Here is a 23,475-nt window from a genome sequence, read left to right as displayed (position 1 = left end):
CATTCCGTAAACCTGCCTGCCCTAGTCCTACAACGATCGTGATACCACCCATTGCCACAGCTAGTGGTACACCTATTCCGGACAGCATACTACCAATCCCAACACCTGAAGTTATAATACTTACAGCTAGCAATTCATGATCAGTGAATCTAACCCACGTACCATGCATCTTGAACTTTTTGGCGAGTTTGTCACGCTCTTTGATCTCACCACGCAAGTACTGTTCCACCTCCTCGATCTTCTTGAGTCTGTATACCTGACTTTCTTCTGGCTCATGCTCAGGCGCACTTGGCGGCAAAGTTGGGTAAAGCTTCATTGTATCAGCCATTTATTCTATGAGTAAATGCATCGTAATTCCGACGAACGAAACATTTTTTTCATAATGATGCTGGTCCGTCAGCATGAACTCCAGTCTGTCTGTTGAGCCTTTCAAAGGAAGGTAGATTGGAGTGTCGAAACTCCATGTAAGCATGTCTCCCCATGCGTTTAACTCTTTGGTGGGAAGCAAAGCAAGAATTTTTGATTTCTTCCCATAGAGTAGGCAATCGTCTTCATCCAGCTGGGGGCAAACGAGTCTCAATCTTTGGTACACGTCAGTTTTGTAGAAGCTGTCATAGTCGCCTTTGGTAAAGTACTTTTTTTGCAGGGTCGTAGGGTAGCCCCATAAGCTCCTGTAGTTTTCGATGGATTACCACAGTATACCCGTCACTAACCCTAAGCCTACAGAGTCCATTTTTCAGGACAAACAGCTTAATCTTGTCCCCTGCCTGGCTATTGACGATGGTTGCCAAATCCTCTATCCTGTATAGACCATTCATAATTTCAATTCTAGTCTCTGTCTGATCAGGCCCTGTCCTACGAATGACAAAATCATTGTCGCTGTAAAGGTTCAGCCATACGGGCCTGATACTTATCGATTTTAGGGCAATTCTCGTGTCCTGCCCTAGGTAATCATCAAAAATCGTAGGCTTCTCTATATCCGTGACATACAGCTGTCTCATGTTTATTCTTAAAGAAAAGATGAGCATTTACTCATACAACCCGAAAGCAAAGTATGCACCCAACCATGGGAGATTTTTGGAGAGACTTAAGGATCTTTCAGTGCAGAACATCGTTATTGAAGCTCAAGGCTCCTCGTTCAGGGTGAAATTTCCAGACATCTTTGTCGACTATGAATTCTATTCCGGCACTAGCGGGCTAGTGAAGGAGTGGAACAGCCACCCTTTCAGTCTCTGGTCCACTCAACTTAATTTTGCTACCTACTGTGCAACATCTGCTTGCGGTATTTCCATGCAGCATCTTACCTGCGAGTTTCCTATGGTTCGTGCCGTGTATCGATTTCACGCCTATTTCCAAATCCGTAAAATTCTATCGGAGCTTGACATTTCTCTACCGGGCTCAGTTAGATTTCGACGTCTAAACAACCCGTTCAACAAACAAAAACTCCAGCAACTGGCTCGCGAGTTTGGAGTACCTGGTAGTGAGCAGGAGTGGAGGAACGAAACCATCTTCAGTAGTTGGCAACTTCATCGCAAAGATTATCCTGGTTCAGGCCCTAGCTATCTTGACGAGAACTCGTGGAGTCACTGGATCATTGAAAAATCCCAGGGCCTCACTCGTATTGGTATTGAACGGTTATCCCAAAGCGTGCGCTTCTATGCCTACCTAATTCTCGAAAGCCAGGCAAACGCAAGATCTGGAATCATTGGAAACCAAGGCAGCGCAATTGATGCTCAACGCCTGTACCTGACGACATTTGAGGATGTAATAATTAGACCTATCGACACGGGTAAGGAAATTGGCGAATTTCAAAATGTGCTGAAATATGCGCGGTCCAAGGTGGATTTTAGTGTTGCTCATGGCGTCTATATGATCCCAAGTGACATGAGCCTTCATATTGGAAATGTTGTGAATTTCACGAACAAAATTTTGATTAGCACGGATTATTTTTCAATCGGTATAAATCCGAAGATTAACGCGAAGCAGGCTGACATTAAGCGCCGCCCTCCACAGGTGAGCCACGTGATCCCTAAACATGAGGAGCACAGGGTGGAGACTACGCTAGCAATAGAGGCCGAAAAACACGATGACAACAAAGCTGCCTTAATTACAATGGGAGTATTATCGATCCTAATGTACATTTGGTTGAAGAAATAGTCTAGTGTGTTTTGATCAACACATTAGATCTCCTAGCGTCTCCGCAGGAGCACTAATATTTACGATAGTTTGCCTCTCTTCCCAACGTAGGCCACAACAAGAGCAGCAGCGGCAGCGATCGCTATGTAGAGGTGCTTGGCTACATATTCGACAACTTTTGCTGCTACTCTGAAAAAAAACGAGACAACCGTGCCAATAATCCCTGGTAGCGCCGCACCTGCCTTACCTGCCAGGTATTTCAAAAATTTTCCAAGCCTTTCCAGCTGTTTTTGCAAAAAGCCCTTTCCCCCAGCGCTTCCTGCCGCTGCAGCACCCGCTCCTCCACCACCTGTAACTGCGAGTACGATGGTGGAAATCAGTAGACCAACAGCCGAGACTATGGTTGCTATAGTAATCCCTTGCTCCTTGAACAAGATTCTAAGCTTTTCAGCTAGAGATTTATCGCCTTCTGCGATTTTTATCAGCGTTTCCTTAATTGCTTTCAGTTGGCTCTGAGTGTCAGATGATAGTAAACCGTGTGCTTCTCGTACTGCTTCCTTTTGATCTTGGAGTCGTTCTAGATCTTCCCTAGCCTTTGCAATGTCTTCGTTCCAGATAGTTTGCTGTTCCTCTGATAGTCCAGGTGTAGCTTTCTTCGTCTCAAGCCTTTTCACCTTGGCTTCTGCTTTGGCGATCTCGCTGTCGTAGAAGATCATCTTGTTTTTCAAGTGGTTTAGGTTACCCCTTAGTGTTTGAAGCTCGAGGTTGAGCCCTCTTCTTTCACGCTCTGTGAAGGCTGCGCTGCCGCTAAAGGGAGTCTCTTGCTGAGACGGGCCTTCCGCTAGGCGATCGATCAGGCTCTCCGTTTCATCAAGGACATTCTCGAGTATAGGCATCATTTCGATATCGGCCTTCTCTTCAACGTGAACAATCTCGTTAAGGAGTTTCTGAGCCATTGCTTTACTGCCTTTGTTTGGTGTAGTATAGTCGGTAAACCCCATGGCTCGCAAGCGATTTGTACCTAACCTCCTCCGTATCTCGGCAACGGTCCTTAATTCACCATGCCTTTTCGTGATCTCTATGCCATCGAAAAGAAGCTGGTTTCCTCGTGCCTCAAATTCGTTGTAATATCTCGCGATTGGCTGCCCCAGCTCCTCACAAAGGTGTTCGTAAAGATCGTCGACCTTTGATTTTAGTAGCTGTTCCCTCTGCCTTGTCGTGGTGTCTCGTGCTGAGACGCTAGGCGATTGACCCTGCTCTGGCTCTGGCGTTAGCGTGGAACTGGCATCAGGCCTACTGAAAGATCCATCCTCGTCTGGAATGTTTTCCTCTGGTGTAAAGTCTCCTTCGTATATTGGATTAACCGGCATTTATTTGAAACGAAAATCAGCTAATAATGAAGCATGAGTAACATATTCGGAAATAAGCTCGATCCCTACGCGGGGATTAAAACAATGATGGCTATGAAAGGGAAGAAGCAGCGTGTAAAATTAAGTCATGTACCTAGTACGATTAATCAGAACGAGGACTTGTATGTTGACATCCCCAACATGGGGCAGAACGATGTAATTTTTCCAGGCAGTATCAAACTACTTTTTGATCTGGAACTTACGGGAACAAACACGAAGCGCACTATCGTCAGCAATATAGGTAAATCCTTGGTGCAAAATCTTCGTATCACTTTGATTGGTAACGAGGTGCAAAATATTAGCGACTACATCACCTGATCATAATTTACACGGTTCCGGAAGGCAATTACAGCGATTATCAGACGGTATAACGTTGCATATGATAAAGAAGGCAGACGGAACAACCGGGAATATTAAATGCTACGTTTTCCTACTTCAGGACGCTCAGCTGAACATCTTAGATGGTAGATTTCACTCTGTGGAATACTGAAAATAAATGGCAACTATCGGTGTTCTTGTGGCTGGTGCTGCGATTAATGCACTAGCCTTTAGCGGATCAAATTTCCTGTTCAGTAAGCTGTCAGGCCATGGCGATGAGGAACGGAAACGGCATGATAAAGCAATTGAACAACCTCAAGCAGCTCAGCAACAGTAGGTAAGAAATCGGCAGGCAAAAATTGATTGGTTTAATAATCAACGAGAGCTGAAAAGGCAAGCTGGAGCGAGCTTGAAGGAACTCGATGAAGGTATGAGGGCGTACTATATCGCAACGATCGAAAAAGCTCCAAAACTATCCGATTTTTACACACCTTCCAAGCAACAACAAGACGGCGAGCTGACGTTTATCGTAGGATCCCTAGCCCTCCTTGGTTTTGCAGCGTACAAGTTCGCCTAGCGGCCGTGCTCTTGCGGTTATATGAGCAAGTAAAACAGGGTTATAAATTAGCCTTAAAGCTGTGTGCGGGTTGCAACAGGAATCCTGTGATAACTCACTCCCATACCACGACGGTAGAACTGTGTACATTTCAGAGCCTGGTTTGTACCAACTGGAACTGTGTTCCCCTCTCGGCCTTCGGTCATCAAGACTGGAAGCCGCTGAAGCATTCAGAACATTGGTTTTCGAAGAGGTTTTCCCTTGCTCATGCTGAGACGGGCGAAGCCCTTCCGCTGACATCGCCTGGCGGCTCCGCAGGAGCACGGCCGCAGGCAATCTATCAGGAAAACGGGTGGTTTTCAAGCATTAAAGAGCTCGCTCTCAAGGATAAGGCCCATGATAGTATATGTAAAATGTTTTCGATATGTAATAAACATGTCGAAAGCACATATTCCCACAGAGAAGGAGGTAGAAAAATTGAGCAGCATTTACTATACCCCTGAAAATCTCTGGACTGGTCGCAAGGCTGTTAAATTACTCGCTGAGCAGAGTGGACTACCTAAAAAGAAAGTCGTACACTGGCTGTCTAGGCAACTCTTATGGCTTAGACATATTCGAGGACCTAAAAAGATTGATTACCCGCATTTTACCATTAAAAAACCTAATGAAATGCACCAATTTGACTTGCCCTACATGCCTCATGACAAAGTCTACAGCAACGTGTACAAATATATCCTCACAGGGATCGATGTAGCCTCGCGCTACAAGGTAGCTAGACCATTGAGAACGAAGAAAGCCAGCGAAGTCGCTGACATGATCAAGGACATTTACGCGAAAGGCAAAGGACCTTTACGCCATCCGAAGATCTTCCAGTGCGAAAACGGTAGTAAGTTCAAGTCAGATGTGACGAAGCTGCTAGAGGGCAAGGGCGTCGAACTCAAGCGCGCAACTACCAAGTACCACCATACTTTCACGGCCTTTGTCGAGTCCTATAACAAGGTGCTCGCTGAGAGACTGTTCAAGTCCCAGGATGCACAAGAGTTGGTCACTGACAAGACTAGTAGCATCTGGGTGAAAAACCTTTACACTATCGTGAAAAGCATGAACAATACCAAGACTGCCATGATCGGTATGAAACGCAACAAGGCAATCAAGCTAGATGAAGTACCGCTTGCGAAAGGCGAAGAATATCCCGAGGAAAAGCCTCTACCTGAGGACGGTCTTTACTTGTACCTGCTACAACCGGGAGAAGAGCATGGTGATGCGAAAAGACGTGCTACTGACGCTTTTTGGAGTAAAAAGACATATAGACTCGATCGTGCTCTTGCTGAGACGGGTAGCCGTCTGTTGTACTATCTTGCAGGTGGGCCCGAACGTAGTTTTGTGGCAGAGGAGCTCGTGCTGATCCTAGAGGATGTTCAAGTACCTCCAGAGCATGTCAAGGAGTGGTAGATGTGTGCTAGCGCAGTGCCCCTGATTTTCGCATGATGGCCTCCGCCAGTGGCTGATTAAGGTTCTTGTTGAACCGCCATGTCTTGACGCGATTTCCGTCTTCCAACATCTGTGTGTCATTTTCGTCAAAAATATGCTGAATGTCTTCGACGCCTTCAGATCGGTTTTTCTCTTGTGAGAACATGTGCTTGATGTCTTCGACTCCGCTGTATTCGTCTTGTATGTCTCCAGCACCGTAAAAGTCCTCTCGCGCTTCGGTTTCGATTTCGTCGTGCAGCGTCGTCCTTCCAGCAATTTGCTCCCTCGCCTTGTTATAATAATGCCAGACAGTGTCTCGCACGCTCTGTAGTCGATCCGCAAGAGCATTGCAAGTTGCTGCTACTGGCGCTGCGACAGCGCTGTATAGCTTGGTGATTGCATTCTTGAACCAACTCATTTCTCTTTATTATATACTGATTTTGGACTTCAACTAACAACGGTCGCAATTTGAGTAAGGAATTTCCCTTTCTAATCAAACAGATTTGCGCATGCGCGTTTGTTGATGTCAGCAGTTTTGTCGAGTGCCGTCATTTTTGATGATGTCACGTGGCGTGTTTACTCATTTGAGGTAGGTATGATAAAATCTGTGACGTCACAGATTTTTTTAGGGGTCTAAAAGCAGCGTTTTTTAATAGGGTTTTGACCGTAGAAAACCAAAAACCTGGTTATAAGGGTGTACTACTCTAGCTCCTCGGGAGAGAGGTCAAAAATTAACGAGCAAAAGCTGATCAATAAAAAATAAATACTGTACTTTGAAGCTAAGAACACAAGCAGGTATAAATCTAGCTATTCAATATTTTGTCACACACAAATGTGTGAATAACAACAACACACAACACAAATAATGTGTCCCACAAAAAAAAGAGACACTTCATGATACAATGCCCGTCACAGAGAAAGAAAAAGATAAAAGTGTAATGAGAAGCTGAGAATACGCTAGGTCCGACGAATCTCACGGACCCCAATGGGCGGGACATCAAAAAAAATCAAACAAATAAATTATAGTTAATTGACGAAAACTTAAGTGGGATCAAAGCACAGGCATATTTCAGAGCACGAGAAATAATACGCGTTTTTCTGGTGTGAAATTCCGGGAACTCTACGCAGCCGCTGTTTTAGCTACCATATTTGTTTACAAAATGGTGACTATATCCTAACCCTTTCCATAGTTTCTTTTATATTTGCGGTTTTTGTCATATGCTTTAAAAACATACTTTGGACGCCACATTAAAGGAAAAATTCTTTTAAAAATTCCCTTTTTACTTTTTATGCAAATGTTATCCCCATAATAATATAGATAACATTTGAATGTTATAATATAAAAAAATTGTGCCTTAGTCAGTTGGCATATAAGTAAATTATACCTACGTCACGCGCATGCGCAGGTTTGGTTACGGAAAACTTGCTTATTTTGATCAAGGAATCTGTCAGGAGGTTGGTGTTCAGGAGGGCTTGCAGCTCCTGTTACAGTGCTAACCCTGTTTCTCTGGTCATTTTTGTTTCGATATGTAGCTTACTAGATAATATTTAAACCTCCTACTCGATTCAGATATCTGTATTTAATTTATATTATTGTTAAAAGGCAGTTTGATATAGCTGTAGCTAGCCTGGGGAAATAATTTGGCACATGGAGTTAATACAATACAAACCTTATCCAGGTAGCTATAGCTAGGTAACTCTAGTAGCAAAGTATCAAATATGTGAAATCACCTGTATTAAGTGAGTGATATCTCTAACACAGTATTCTCAACTGACTTAAATTTTACTGCTAGAACCATTATATTCTGCGATTCGGTTTGCCGTCATAACAATTTCTTCTTTGGAGGTGAAAAGTTCCCGTATTTTAGGTGAAGAGAGTGCAGAGCTAGGCAGGTTTTGGAGTTTTAAGAACAATGTTAGAAAGCAAAGATAATTTTTTGGAGCAAAATCCAGATAGCTAAGCATCATTTCCAGACAGATTTTTATTGTGATTACCTTTCGTTAGTTAATTATTCTTCCATTTCCACATTTTTTACCATTCTTCCCCCCTACGAAATAGGTTTGTTTTCACCCATTGAAAATTTAAAAATGGCGTATGTAGCACAAATGCGATTTGTCAATTAAGCCAAATGTCAATCATCACTATGGCAACAAAGCTGGACCGAATCGCTGAATACAGTCAGGGAAAACAGCAAATTAGGCTATTCACCAAATTAGGAGAGGAATTCCTAACCTAACTTGGCTATGCTATCCTAATTAAGCTATGAAAATTTTTTAAAAGCAAAAAAATCACCATTAACGTGTTATCCGCATCTTTATTACACTCTCTTTGTGCATTGTTAAAATTTTGATCAGTTAGACGCAACATTAGTAAGAATCAAAACAACAAGTAATATGATGTGAATGTGCATATTTTTTTGGCAAAATTTAAAAATATGTTTCATATCCCAATAAGGCTATCAGCATGGCTTAATTAGGTTACATAACCTAATTTGCTGTTTTCCCTGACTGATATATAGCTGCATCCAAAATCTTCACTTTTATAGACCACTTTCCGCTTGACATACAGTACTGGAATCAGGACACCCAACATAAATTTAAAGTAAATTTTTAAAGTAAATTTTTAAAGTAAAATTTAAAGTAAATTTTTTTAGCATTGTGAAAGTCGCGATCCATCGTGGGGTCGACTTTCACAATGCATCGTGATTTTTGTGATCCACATCATCACTGTCATGATACATCTTTAAACATTATATTAACACTTAATTAATGTCATGAGAGAATAACACCATTGAATATAAATAATTATTATTTTGTTGTTTTATTAAATCAAAAATATTTTCGTCGTGGTAAGGTTCTTTCTTGTTTAGACGAATCCAACCTAACTAGTTGTTCTAATTTTCACGAAAACAAAAAAATAATATTAGGCAAAAAGTTTTTAAGAAAAAAAAATTTAAAAACATTTTTTATTCCATCTCCTGAAAAAAATATTATTGTCGTAACACCCTCCTTCGTTATGATTATTATATAAGTTTAAAATTATGCTTGCTCTAAAACACAATTCTTGAGATAATTTTTTCTTTTGTGATGAATGTAATTCTAATCTATTTATATCTTTGCAATCACATTGAGCACATTGAAATGATTTGCTTCTGGTAATAGAGCAGGCATCATTTTTAAGTGTTATTGACATGTATTTCACAACCTAGTGCCCATGACTTCATTATTAATTTCTGTTAAAATATTGAAAAATGTAAAATTAAATGTATAGGTGATAATTTTCTTTTTTATCTTCGCTATCTTCAAGCATCATTGAAAATATGAAAAATACAATTAAAAATGAATTTAATAAGACACATGCAACTATCTCCTCCCAATTGCTGCAATTTATTTTATCATGCACACTGTGATTGCTAAGATATGAAGGATAAAAAAATTCTGTAAAAATTAGAAAATAATGTTCTGTACATCGCTGTTACAGACAATGCGTATGTAATATGTTGTTATCTTTTCACCTTGAGTGCTAGTTCTATTTTTTTAGTGAGACAAATTATTATTTTTCCTCTGCAACTAAAAAATATAAAACGCATGCATTATGCGAAAATACATAGAAAAAAAGGTTGTTGTAACACCCTCTTCCGTTGTTATTTTTTAAAAAATTTTTTGTTGTTCCGACCATACATTCTCGATAAAGTTATTTTTATTTCGCCGACCGTAAGCTACTATCGACTTCGCCCGTAGAACAACTTATTGTCGCCTTATTTCTAAATCCAATTTCCAGTAAAAATATATTACAAGATGCAAAAGAATTTTTAAAAGTAAAAAAAAAAGACACAAGAATATACTGTTGTTTAATATCTATTGTTTAATATTTTTAATGTTATTCACGATCCATCGCAACTCGAATTAAATTTTAACTATATTCTTCTAATTCGTCTTAAAAAAATAAGTAAATATTTCTTTTCTGGATGGATTTATTTGATTATTGTGGTCTGTTGTTTATATTTTCTGCCTACAGAACTGCTTCCACATGTGCAAAAACCCACAAACTTTATGATGATGATGATAAACATTAACAAGTCATCTATTCCAGAATAAGTCAGATATGCTAAAGTTAAAATTTTTGTCACGGTTGTCAGCACACCTTCCCTATGTTGTGCAAATGATAAATTCTGATATTTTTTGTTATTTTTATTGTATGAGCACTTCTGGATTCATTTTTATTAAAAATATATCAATAGAGAGACACCCATATTATTGCATCTCTATAATATTGCTGTATTCTGTATGTTTGTGCACAAGAAAAAATTCATGCTATGGAAACAGGAAATGTGATATATAATCTATTTTCATGGTTTTACATTTATTTCGTTTAATTTAACAATTCTTATACAAAAGTTATGGGTAATTAGTTTTATTCTTTCCTCAGTGCAGTTTCTTTGTTATGGATACATGCACGGTCAAAGTTAAGTCAGTTAACATTGCGTTGTCGATTTCGTTGAAAAGTTTTAATTATTTGCGCCTTTTTTAAAGAAATTAACACGTTTTATTCTCTTCATTAACACTAATCTGGTGGTAAAATTGTGCAAATTATTGTTAAATATATGAATTTTATGAAAGCGACATAACACTACTTCAGTAGTATAGGGGAGTGAATTTAAGTAGATTTGGGACCTTTACCCCCTCCTCAAAACCCTGTGACATATCGATAAATCCAACAGCATCCGAAAATCTCCCCAACAACATCCGAAACCGATAAATCTAGCGCATGTGCAATCGCGCAAGTGGGGGAATCCCCTAATAATGCTGATATCGAGCGAATCGCGGTTGAGTATCTCGACCGCGCTAATTGAAGTTGAAATGTACTTATAATAAAGATGGACTATCTCAAGAATGCTATCAGAAAACTAAGATTCTATCTCTCATTATCAAAACCGACGACACTATTACAGATCTACAACGGAGAGCGACACCAGAAATCATGTCCAAGCTCGTTGAGGAAATGGCTGCTCGAAGGTTTCCGAGCCATCTCCTGTCTCAAGAAATGTGCATTATTGCGGTTGACAAGAATCCCTGGCAGCTCGGGGTTGTCACAGACCATTTCATGACTCAGGACATGAGGCAGTTGGGAGGTATCCCATGGTACTCGTGGATGATCCGGACCGTTTCAAGACTTGGGAAATGTGGACTATGGTGGTTCAAGAGGATCCCATGCTGCTGCAGCTTGTTCCAGACCATTTTAAGACCCGGGAAATGTGCGCCATGGCACTTCAAGAGGATCCCCCGTGCTGCAGTATGTTCGAGCCGTGTAAGGGCTCAAATGAACAATGAAGGAACAATGCGACGAATGTGAAAAGATGCTCGACTCGTACGACAGATGCAACTGCGGACGGCGGCTTTGTGTGCGCGCTAAAATGCTCTGCTGGTCATGCTACCAAGAGTACATCACTTACAACGGCAAATGGCGGTATCTGCTCTTGCGCCAAGACAACATAGAAGGCTCTAGTTGAGGTTGTACCTTCATAATAAAATGTTGATGAAATTTGGAGACAAAACTATCAAGTCAATGGAATTTTACACTAACACGACTCCCCTAAACATCGAAGAAGTGAACATTGAAAACCTCGTGCTGAGCGACCCAATTCCAGCAAACAAAGACAAGGATGAGCGATTCTTAATTGGATACAAGAAACAAGACGGCAACCTAGCCCCGCTACTGCTCAAGACACCTGAAAAGGTCTGCTCCAAAGGTGTATCATGCTTCTGCGAAGGCTCCGCGCTCACAATGTCATTCGATCTGTGTGAATACCGGAGTGGCTAGATCAATACGAGAAAATCCTGATTAAGGTGGAGTCTTTGGAGGGCCACTGCTTCACCAATGCTAGCGTGAAAAAAGGGCGATAACTCAGCACTAAGCTGAAGGAGTGGGATGGTAAAGTCAGAACCAACTTCCACAAGAAGAAGGGACCGCAGGATAGTTGGGAATGCAAGGCCATAATTAAACCAGCTAGTATCTACAGGCAGGGTGCAAACTACTACATGCAGACCTACCTGGAAGAGTGTAAATACAAAGAGGTTGAGTGATACAGTACCTGCTACTTTAGCGACTCCGATGATGATGAGAGCTTCGTCGAACTGTAAGGGGCTTTTGTATGGTTGACTCCGGCCATACAAACAAACATGCAAGCTTTGACAAAAGAAGCGAAAGTGTTGCGAGTTCCTCTCTACTCTACGATGAATAAGCCCTTCTTAAATGTTCTGTGTCAAAAATGATTGGAGGATTGCACTTGTTACTCTGTATTTGTGAAGGCGGTCCTACAATTGATAATTTTGATCCTGTTAACACAATGAACAGCTACTATAATGGAAAAGTAATACCATTGACTTCAGGACTGCACAGGTAACCTAAAAAAGTCAAAAGATAAGAAAACAACTGTTGAACTAGGATAGGTAATATTGTCTGACTTAGAAAGTGGGATAAAGAAGATGCTTTCTTGTAAGTTTTTTATTTTTGCAATTGTCAATGGAAAATTAGTTAGAAAAAACAACAATCAAATGATTGTTGTTTTTTCTTAGCTGACGCATTTGACTCGCTGTTTCTAGTAATTTATTTTTAAAGTTTTATAGCTAAGAAAAAGGAAAAAAAATACTGCTAGTAAAATATACCAAAATATTTTGCTATATTTTTAATATTTGCTTAGCTAAGGTCTGAGCACAAGGATGTGAAATACATATAAAAAATGTTTGAAAAAGATACCTGCCATACTATACCCTACCACCAGAAGCAAACCATTTAATCATGTTGAATGTGATTAAAAAGATATAAACAGATTTAGATATTATTCTAAACAAAAGAAAAAATAACCCCAGGATTGCATTACAGAGCCTAGGAAGTATATATTCAACCTGCAACATCAGCTTCTTGTGTCAAAAAAATGAGAAAAAGTTATCTAAATTTTTGCAGATCACTTTCAATATTTAATTCGAACCCTGTTTCTATTTTCAGGTGGCTAATCCATTTTATTAATAAGTGTACATAATCTAAGTAATAATAAAAAAACATGTCAAGACAGGGAACGCCACAACGACCCAATGGTGCCCCACAGGGAAAAATTCAACCATTCAAACTGGTTTTGCTTGGTTAGTTTTTTGTATATTAATTTTTGATCATTAATGTTTGCTCAAGATATTTACAGCTTTTGTATTTGTTTTCGTAGGAGAATCTGCTGTTGGAAAATCAAGTTTAGTTTTAAGATTTGTGAAAGGACAATTCCATGAATATCAAGAAAGTACAATAGGAGGTATGTCTCAGTTAGGTGTATTCTCTGGTATCTCCTTTACATTGTCGGCATTTTTAAATCGTTAAAAAAACTATACAATCTCTATAATAATACAGTGCTTCTGTGTGTCTGTCTGTGGTGGATTTAAGTGGATTATATTCTTCACTATTTTCTTTGATAAAGTCTTTAAAACACCGCCCATAAAATTGTTTTGTAATTTACGAAACTTCAACGTTAAAAATATATTAAGGTCAAAGGAATGTATATTAAATTAATGAAGCCATTACAGTGCACCTAAAACTTTGAGGGCAAATAACTTGGAAATGAGGTTGTAACTAGGGACCACCTAGGACCAATTTGGGTAATATTCCCAAATCTGGGTCCCCAAATCCATTTCGGAATGGATGGGTTAATGACGTCATCAAAAAACCTTCAAACCCTAATATCTCTGCAACTGTTTATCAAAAGTACATGATCCTTCATCAGCGTTTCAAAATCTATATGATGAAGACAACAGGTATACAAATTTCTCAAAAAAAATTTTAGGTTTTGATTACAGACTACAGATGCAATATTTTTACTCAGACAGCTTCAGGAAAAGTATTTAGGAAAGAGAAAGAATCTCTATTTTGCCTTTGTAGATTTAGAGAAAGCTTTTGATAGAGTGCCACGTAAAGTTATTTGGTGGGCTATGAGAAAATTAGGTGTGGATGAGTGGCTAGTTACGATGGTTCAGTCTATGTACAGCAATGCTAGAAGTCGTGTCAGGATTAACGATTCACTTAGTGATGAATTTAGTGTAAATGTTGGTGTACATCAGGGTTCTGTACTTAGTCCTTTGTTGTTTATTCTAGTCTTAGAAGCGCTGTCGATGGAGTTCAGAACAGGTTGCCCATGGGAGTTATTGTATGCAGATGATTTGGTTCTCATAGCAGAGTCGATGGAAGAATTAGTTGAAAAGTTTGAGAAGTGGAAGAAAGGACTAGAAGAGAAAGGGCTGAAGGTAAACACAGCAAAGTCTAAAGTCATGATAAGTAGCATTGCAGCCAAGTGTGACCTTGTAGTTGGAAAGTGGCCTTGTGGAGTTTGCAGGAAAGGGGTTGGTAGTAACTCAATTTTTTGTCAGACTTGCAAGCATTGGGTACATAAGAAGTGCAGTAGTATTAGTGGAAGGTTAAGAGCTGGCATACAGTTTGTATGCAAGCGTTGCAAAGGTGAGATTATAGAGAATGAAGTATTTCCAGCTTTAATGATGTATAACAGTGGCTCGTTAGAGATAGTTAAGAACTTCTGTTACTTAGGTGATATGTTGGGCAGTGAAGGGGGTGTTGGAAGAAGTGTTACTTGCAAGATAGGTTCTGCTTGGAAAAAGTTTAGAGAGTTACTTCCTTTATTGACTAGCAGAGTCCTGTCAATTGAGGTAAAAGGTAGGTTGTATGAGGCCTGTGTAAGAAGTGTTATGTTGTACGGTAGTGGGACATGGGCAGTGAAGCAGGAAGATCTTGACCGTTTAGAAAGGAATGATATGAGGATGGTTAGGTGGATGTGTAATGCCAGTCTGAGAGACAGAAAGAGTTCAGATGAGCTAAGAAGCAGGCTAAGTCTCTGTAGAATTAAAGATGTTATCCAGATAAGATGATTGAATTGGCTGGGGCACTTGGAAAGAATGGAGGAGGATAATTGGGTAAGAAAGTGTAGAGACTTGATAGTTCCTGGGGCAAAGCCCAGAGGCAGACCTAGAAAGACTTGGCAGGAGGTTATAAGGACAGACTTCATAGAGAGGAAGTTGAGTTTAGATCTAACACAGTCTAGATCAGATTGGAAGAGGGTCATTAATATACCCCGTCCAACCCATGCTAGCATGGAAAACGGACGTTAAGCCGATAATGATGATGATGATGATGGGCCATTGCTGACGTCAGCTAAATTTTTAAACCCTTATATCCCATTAACCGCTCATCAAAAGCGCATGATCATATACATTTTCTTGATCAGCATTTTAAGCTCAACATAATCGAGGCAACGTGAAAGGAAGGTTCTAAATTATTTTTTTATGGACCTAAAAATATTAGGTTTTGACGGGCCATTGCTGACGCCATCACAATTTTAATGACGCTTCTTTTTTTTGTTTTTAATCTGCACAAGTGGGTTTTTCTACTGGCTTTATCGACTAGTATTTATTAATACTCTAGTTCTAGTACTTTAATACTACCGCCATGGCATTAGTGTTTCGGTCTATGAAGTTAACATCTTAAAAAAAGTTTCATGTTTTGTTCAAAAGCTCAACTTAAAATGTTCAGATCAGGAACTTGTATATATTAAAAAATAAATGGGGTTCTTTAAGAAAATGTTTCATGATAGTTGTTATTTTCCAAATCACTTTACTATGCGTTGTTTTTAGCGGCATTTTTGACACAAACGGTATGTTTTGATGATACAACTGTCAAATTTGAAATATGGGACACAGCTGGTCAAGAAAATATCCTTTTCGTATGATATGAATTGTATTTTTATTTTTTTTTACTGCTTTACTTACATTTTCTATTTGTTCTTTTGTATTCGTTGTTAACCTTAACCTTCGTTTGCACGGTATCATAGTTTAGCACCTATGTATTACAGAGGATCTCAAGCTGCTATTGTTGTATACGATATAACGAACCCGGTAAGTTATAACTGAAATAGTTTTTTACAATAAATAGGAAAGAATGCCTAATAACTTTTTTGGATTTTTGTGCAAAACGCAAAAATTAGTACACACAAAAAATAGTGTGAATAATGTACATATTACGCCGATGACTATTTCTAGACGATTCTCCTTTAATCCATTTTGTCTGTGCCTATCCTCTTTTTTTTCAAAATCCCTGGACCAGATTTTTTCTTTTCCTAATTCTTCCTGAATGATTTGTTTAGGAATCTTTCACTCGTGCAAAGAGCTGGGTAAAAGAACTTCACCGACAAGCAAGTGCAAACATCGTAATAGCCTTATCGGGCAATAAAGCTGATTTGGGAAATAAACGCATGGTTGAATATGACGTAAGCTGCTTCATTTATTTTATTTCAACATTTATTTTGTTATTTGGAATGATTTAAAGTTTTGGTTTAATTAACATGGTGCGAGCATTTTTCGTTAAAGAAATGTTACTTTACATATGCATCTTGGCGGTGCAAAGAAATTTTAAACTTGGAAACCAATACTGGCTGCATACATGACTTGACCATGAGTAGAAATTAATGGATTTTTTTGCATGTGCGCGCATTCTGGTAGGTGAAAAGCATGTAGATTAAAATGGCTAGTAATAAACTATAGATCTTTTACTAACTCGAGATCCAGAGGAAGTAAACATTTGAACTATCTTTTTGTTTTTAAAAAAAGTGTCACTAAATTTTAAGCGAATATTCCTTGTTATTCAATTTTTCTACCTATCGAAAAACATGTCCATTGTTTCGATGCGAACTAAACATTACGTTGCATTGAACTATAGCTGTGCTTGATAAAATTAAATTCTGTACTTTGCACTGTCATTTTGCATACAGGAAGCACAAGCATATTCCGAGGAGAATGGTCTTCTATTTATGGAAACGTCTGCGAAAACAGCAATGAATGTCAACGAATTGTTTCTAGCTATCGGTGAGTACCCGTTTTAATGCATTTCACACAGAGAAACCGAGAGTTGTTTCACAGAACACAATTTTTTTTAAACAGCAACAGTTTTTCTGGTGCAAATCCTTTAAATAAACTCTTCATAGTGTGGTTTCTTCGTTCAAAATTGCGAATATTTGAACAGCATTCAAATAATTAGCAGATGTGTGAAAAAAGGAAAAGTGTACGCTAAACGTCAATCCAACGTTTACATTTTGCTCATTCTCATCCTCCCTCCTCATTTCAATAAACGTGAAGGACAAATAATGTGCTCTTTAAGTATCGTCAATTGCTGAAGCCACAAACAGTCACATATGCTTCTGTGAAAGGTTATACCAAATCAGTTCAAAAAATACTTTGTTTTCCACAAAATGGATGCTTTACAAAATTATTTGAACATCAAAAGAAGGGTCTCTCCTAAAGTGGTTTATTGACATTCAGCGTACACTTCTAGTGCTCCACCCCTCGAGTTTTTATGTTAAAAAGATTGTTCAAAAGAAAATCATGTCATGTTTAAGCTTAACAAAAATTTCACCGTTATTTTAGCAAAAAAATTGCCAAAGAATACGGATACGCAATCTGGCCAAGGTGCATCGCCGAGGGGAAGAGGAATTGAACTCACGGAAAATACAGACCAACCAAAAACAGGCTGCTGCAAATAATTTCATTCCATGACTAAGCATTTTTAAAAAAAAACATTTGGTACATTTATATCATTATGTTTTCCTGGTGGACACCTTGGTTGCTTTTTCTTTTTTCTCGCGCAAAATCTATATTTTTAAAAATATTTGGTTGACGTAGCTTTTATATTACGTTTTATATATACATTACGAGCCCTTTCCCTTTATCAGCATTCAGTGCTGTTAAAAAAATCTATGATGGATTGAGGCTACCCATGATTTGTGCTAACATTATGCCTCCATCGCCTTTGTTTTTATTCTACTACATATTTTGTATACTTTTATTTGCACCATGCAAACTAGGTAACGATTCGTTTCGCCACCAGGTCAGATTAAGGTCAGAGCTTGTCTCATGAAGATTTTTCTTCATTTTTTCTTTTCTTTATGTTATAATTAATTTCTAAAAAAGTTGTTTTATATTAGCCTAAGAAAAAATATGTCCGTGTGTGTGCTTCTTATTTGTTCATAGTCCATTATATCGTGTTGGGTCTTCTAGAATAATGCAAGAAATTTGTCGTACCCTGAAATTTTAAAGTAACTTCTTTATTCTTTTACGCAACAAACTTCGATGCTAAGATATAGTGTTTTTCGTCGTGTTTTAAGAGAAGAAATAGGAATTTCGGCATACATATTAAGTCCTGTGAGGGTACGAGAAATTTTTCTAATCGAAATCCTTAATAAAACGACGCAATTGTATAATTTCGTTGGCTGTCGTGTAAATTAATAAATTCACTTAATTTGCGTTTGTGTCGTGTTATAAATATCCCCGATTAATTCTATTCATCTAGTTTTTTGTTTCCGTATATTATGTAGGCAAGCCATTTTAGTGTTTGAAACTGTATATCTATACCTAATTTTGCTTAAATAGCACGGATTGACCCATACTTGCGGTATTACACTAGACATAAACTACGTTCCCAGAGCCTTTTGTTTCCTTGCGCATTTAAAAAAAGTCCCTCTGACTGGCTAAACTATTTTGACTAAACTACTTTGTGATTGCTAATCGACGTCGATAACAACTTGAACACAACCTCGTCCCCAGAGCTGTTCTACGCCTATAATATTCGGACGGACGGATACTAAACTCGACCACTTGATATACCGCAAAGAGAAACTACACGGGAACATTTTCAGCAGAAGATAAACTAAACCTGATAACGATAACTGCTGAACTATTTATACTTTGTGTACAACGAACAAGAGGCAGGTTGCATCCGAGAACTTCTGCCGAGGAAAATTTTTACTCTGTATTGGGGTGAAATTCTTCCCGTTTATTCTCTACAAGGTCTACACTAGGAGTTAATTCGCGCAAAAAAAAATCCCTATTAGTATACTAATTTTAGTACAAAAATTACGAATACAGCTTATTTTTACGCGAGAATTTAACCTCAAATTTTACTACTTTTTTGTTCTATCTTGACTTAGGGAGCGGACAGGGTTTGCCGTGGATTTTTCCACGGGCTAACGAATAATTTATTTGAATTATTCTTAGACGAGATGTTTTTTACCGTATTTGGTCAGGGCAACTAATTTTTTTTTCATCTCCAAAAGTCATGACCTGTCCCTCCCCCTCCACTTAGGCTGCTACGACCACAGTAAAGTGATATCATTGGTTATAAAAATATTGGTCAAGTGTTGTTATTGTTGACGTTTTAAACTTTGTTCTGTCATGGCAGGAAAATAACAGGATATTTGTCACGCTTTTGTCAAACACAAGACAACAACAACAAACATCTGAACGCGGACAAAAGAACATCGAAACAAAAGATATACACTTGACATTATTAACATTCTTTATATTTTTTTTATCATCAGAACTTTTAAGATAGCATGGCTGTCACTCTTTTGAATCTGCTTGAAAATTAAAATCTTGTATATTTCTGTTACTCTTCATGATTGAGATGTGTCTTGCACGATTCTAAGCAAGTTTTTTCATCTGTAAAACATTTTATAAACTTCAACTTAAGCGTGTATTATCGTCTTGTTTCCCATTTAATCAATCTTTTGAGGGATGTCATCGTCGGTCCTATCTTCACCAGTTACATTCGAGACTCTAAACCCTGGAACTCTTCTCCGTGGACGATTTCGTAATCATCTTCGGTAAAGGTTTCGTAGTTTGATGCGCTGGCAGCATTTCTTATGCTAAAGATGGGAATAACGTTTTGAAAATCTGCCACAAATGATAACATAAATACCATTTTTAATGCCGCGAAACACCATTCTGAAATTTCAGAGATTCTGTAGTGTAAATAATACTTCTCAAGGGATGGTAAGAGGAAAAGTCCAAAAAAAAAACCAGAAATAAACATGAAGATGGTGAGGAAAAGTCGTAGTCGATATAAATGTTTGGAATCGTTATATGAAATCACAGTTTGTAAAACGCAATAAAGAAACGCCCCAATAAAATATACACTTGCGCCAAAGAAATGCACTACAATTTGACTGGATAACTGAAAGGAAACTACCATGAATTTGCCAATTATAAACAAGGATCCTATAACAAGCGAGGCATGGTTGCATAAGTCACGATTTACAAAAAAATTTCTCACTTGAAGGTATCTTATAAATATAATACTATAAGTGACACATCCACTTAATGTCATGCCAAAAGTAAATACACTACTTTCTGGTCGATGGTCCCCAATATTACTTATGAAAGGTAGAAAATGCATGTCTTTGCCTTCTGCTTTATATGTTGATACTAAAAATGCTGCCACGGTTGATAATACAGATATAACCACGGTTAACACTGGCAATGAAAGAATGACGTAGCGATAGCGTTTTGTTCGCTGTTGTTGTTGGTTGTTGTTGTTCATCGCTAACGCATTCGTTTTAAAAATTTCTTTTTTTACTTTTTACACTCTCGAAAACTTACTATTTATACTCAACTTTTTTTGAAAAATCTTTATTTATATAGCTTTTGTACAAAAGTGATTTTACGTTTATACACATTCTCAAATTTTCTTGTAACCCAGGCGATGGAGTGCTTGCCATTAGCCAATATTATTATTGTTACTCCATCGCTGTGCTTAAAAATATCAAAGATTAAACGGTATATATTTCTGCACCAGAAATGGCGCTTCATTTAAATATATTAAAGTTCAAACTTGTTCAAAGATTTCCTGTATTATAATACCGGCCTTCTATGAGCAACTAGATGGGGCAACTGAAACAACGAAAGGCCGGAAAACTCTGTAAGATGGAGGGTGACGTCTACGTCGTTAATATCAATGATGAGATTTATTACCAATGTTTAATTACATTATTTCACAGTTCATATTTGTCTTGAGTTATACTTGGAAAAACAGCGGTAATATTTCTTATTTACTTAGATACTTAGATTTTATTTACTTAAATTCTTGAAATATGAGTATATCACAAGATTATCAAAGGATCTAGCAGAGAGATGTGGAAAACTGTGGATTTTTTAACTATCTCTGTTTATATTCTCCCATAAACTTTTCGCGAGCCAAAAAAAAATTAGTACTCATTTTCGTGAAAGAAAATTTGCTATTAATTAACCTCGATCCCTGTAACATTTTTTTTATATAAGAACGTAACGCGTTTTAAAAATGATTCCACAAATCAACCTCGATCCCCGGGCTCTTTGTCTCTTTTTTATAACAGGACGGCGAGACGCCGTCCCTTTTAATCAAAAAGAGAAAAAAGCCCCGAGGTTGCACATAACCCGAATACATTTGGCGACTATTCGTTCTATAAAGTTAGCCAACCTCGTCCCCGAACTTGTTAGGTTTTTTGATGTTCTGTTTGAATACCAACAACAATACCATCATGTTCAGCATACTTTTTTTATTAACCGTGCCAATTTTTGTTGAAAATGAAGTAGTTTTAATTTTTGGACCAATTTTGGCCTAAAATGACATTTCGGTAACAAGAAATTAAAATTTTGATATCACCATCATGTTCAGCATACTTTATTTGTTAACTGTGCCAAATTTTGTTGAAAATAAAGTAGTTTTAATTTTTGGAGTCATACCAATACTATCCTCCTCTCAGAGGAACGTGAAATCCTAGGGTCGATTTTTTCTCAAAAAATGCTCCGAAAGAAAAAAACGACGGTTTTAAAGAATTTCTGACGCCTTCGGGCGTGGAAATTCAAAAATAACTACAGAAGCTCTGGGTTTGCTGTTGAAATGTAGCTAAATTTCAAAAAAAATTAGTATACGCTAAGATTAGTACCCTCTAAGTATACAAGGCTGAAGAATTTTTGCTGGTTTGTGTTTATGTATGTCAGGTGATTTTTGAGAGTTTGAAAAGAAAAGTCTTTTCGTGGTCTGTGTTTTATGTGTGATTATTGAGAGTTTTGAAAACATTTGTACCGTAAACACGTGTTGCATTACCAATTTTAATGAAAATAATCACCCTCGTCCCCAGGATTTTTTGCCTTTTTGAAATGAGAGATGACGTCAAAAAATACCCTGGTATCGTTGACCAGATTTTGAAATATGATTGGCTTTCACATTCTCACATAATTATGATGATTTTTTTCCTCAGTCAGTACTTTTTCAGGTTAATAATAAAATGGTGCATGAAGCCGCGAGCGATCAATTTAGCGATAAACTTTATAAAGCTAGCAAAATTTATAAAAAACGTTTTGGTGTTACTTTTTTAGATTTATTAAAATATAACTGATTCGGACTTGGTGCCGCGTTGTATACATTAAGAAAGGAAAGTAGGCTGCTATAATAATAAAAAAAACACAGCCCTGTGTTTTAGTAAGTGTTTGTAACTAGCTAGCTAATGATAGGTAGCTAAAATAAGTTTGTTAATATGCTTAGCACGTAGTAGGTGCAGACGTGCCGGTAACAGTTATCTTTATGTATTTTAGCTTGGAAAAAGTTGAACTTGATTCTACTTTGCTCAGAACAGAAAAGACAAGGCCTTTAGCTTATATCCCTTTCAGTACATATACTCAAACTTGTATTCAGCTTAAGGTTTTTTTAAACAAGATAAGAACTTGCTAACTTTGCAAAAAAGTTAGTTCTCGTAAAAATCAAAAGTATTTCGAAAATTAGTTCCTGTAAAATGTCAGAATGTCTAATACGGCAAGCTTTTATAATACCTAGCTAAAAGCTGTCTACATATATCCAGAAATCAGTCTGCTCTTCCCTTCACTTCCTTGTTTTTTTTATAGGATTCAAAACGCTACAAAAATAAAAACTTTTTCCATAAACTAGATTTGAAATCTAACAATAAACTACCTTATCGGGGAAAAAGGTCGGGGAAAAGTGACAATATTTACAATATCTGTGGAAAAATTATATGCTACACTTATTTCAATATCTTAACAGGTTTTTCTTGAAACAAAGTCGGCTTTTGGTCGTTTATTTGCAACTTATTTAGATACCTGTAAAAGTTTCCTCCAAAGCCTCAATTTCTTCATTGCAATAGTCTGTCATACAGAAAGCTGGTGTACACGTCGGATTCCATTCTTTAAATTTATTGAGAACCTCTAATATTGCTCGTAAATAGCCAAAAGAAACACAAAGCACCTTTGGACAGAAATGCATTAGCCAAACTAAGAAAAAAGCATAAGTTGTGGAAAAAATATTTACAAACAAGGGATGGACAGGATTATTTAGAATACCGTAAAATAAGCAATCAACTCAGAAATTTAACAAGAAAATGTGTTAAAGCCACAGAAAAGTCTATATCTAAAGCTGCTAAGAAAAACACTTTATCAGAATTCTTTGCAAGTGTATTTACATCAGAGCCACCAGGGACTTGGACGCCAAAGAATAAACCAAACATTGTAAATAGTCTTAGTATTACCATAACAGAAAAAATGGTGTATGACAAGTTATGTAACCTCAATATTTCTAAGTCCCCTGGACCCGACAATATGCATCCACGTGTATTGAAAGAGCTTGCAGATGTATTAACGCCAGCAATAACTGAAATTTTTAACAATTCCTTGAGATCTGCAACTGTACCTGAGAAATGGAAGTATGCTAATATTAGTGCT

General features: G+C 37.7%; 2 protein-coding genes across 2 annotated transcripts; one reads left to right on the top strand and one right to left on the bottom strand.

Moving 5' to 3' along the window:
- Nucleotides 1–12,868: 12,868 nt before the first annotated feature.
- LOC130641562 (ras-related protein Rab-5B-like) lies at nt 12,869–18,234 on the top strand. The gene is made up of 7 exons (XM_057448409.1): nt 12,869–13,029; nt 13,107–13,190; nt 15,571–15,648; nt 15,758–15,831; nt 16,080–16,202; nt 16,704–16,797; nt 17,356–18,234. The coding sequence occupies exons 1-7, from the start codon at nt 12,951–12,953 to the stop codon at nt 17,469–17,471; spliced, it is 648 nt and encodes a 215-aa protein (XP_057304392.1). The 5' UTR covers nt 12,869–12,950; the 3' UTR covers nt 17,472–18,234.
- A 990-nt stretch (nt 18,235–19,224) lies between these two features.
- On the bottom strand, nt 19,225–20,423 carry LOC130641561 (DNA damage-regulated autophagy modulator protein 1-like). The gene has a single exon (XM_057448408.1). The coding sequence runs from the start codon at nt 20,303–20,305 to the stop codon at nt 19,529–19,531; it is 777 nt and encodes a 258-aa protein (XP_057304391.1). The 5' UTR covers nt 20,306–20,423; the 3' UTR covers nt 19,225–19,528.
- Nucleotides 20,424–23,475: the final 3,052 nt, after the last annotated feature.

The sequence above is a fragment of the Hydractinia symbiolongicarpus genome, chromosome 4 (assembly GCF_029227915.1).
Source record: "Hydractinia symbiolongicarpus strain clone_291-10 chromosome 4, HSymV2.1, whole genome shotgun sequence".
Lineage (NCBI taxonomy): Eukaryota > Metazoa > Cnidaria > Hydrozoa > Anthoathecata > Hydractiniidae > Hydractinia > Hydractinia symbiolongicarpus.
This window is presented reverse-complemented; position numbering and strand designations above follow the sequence as displayed.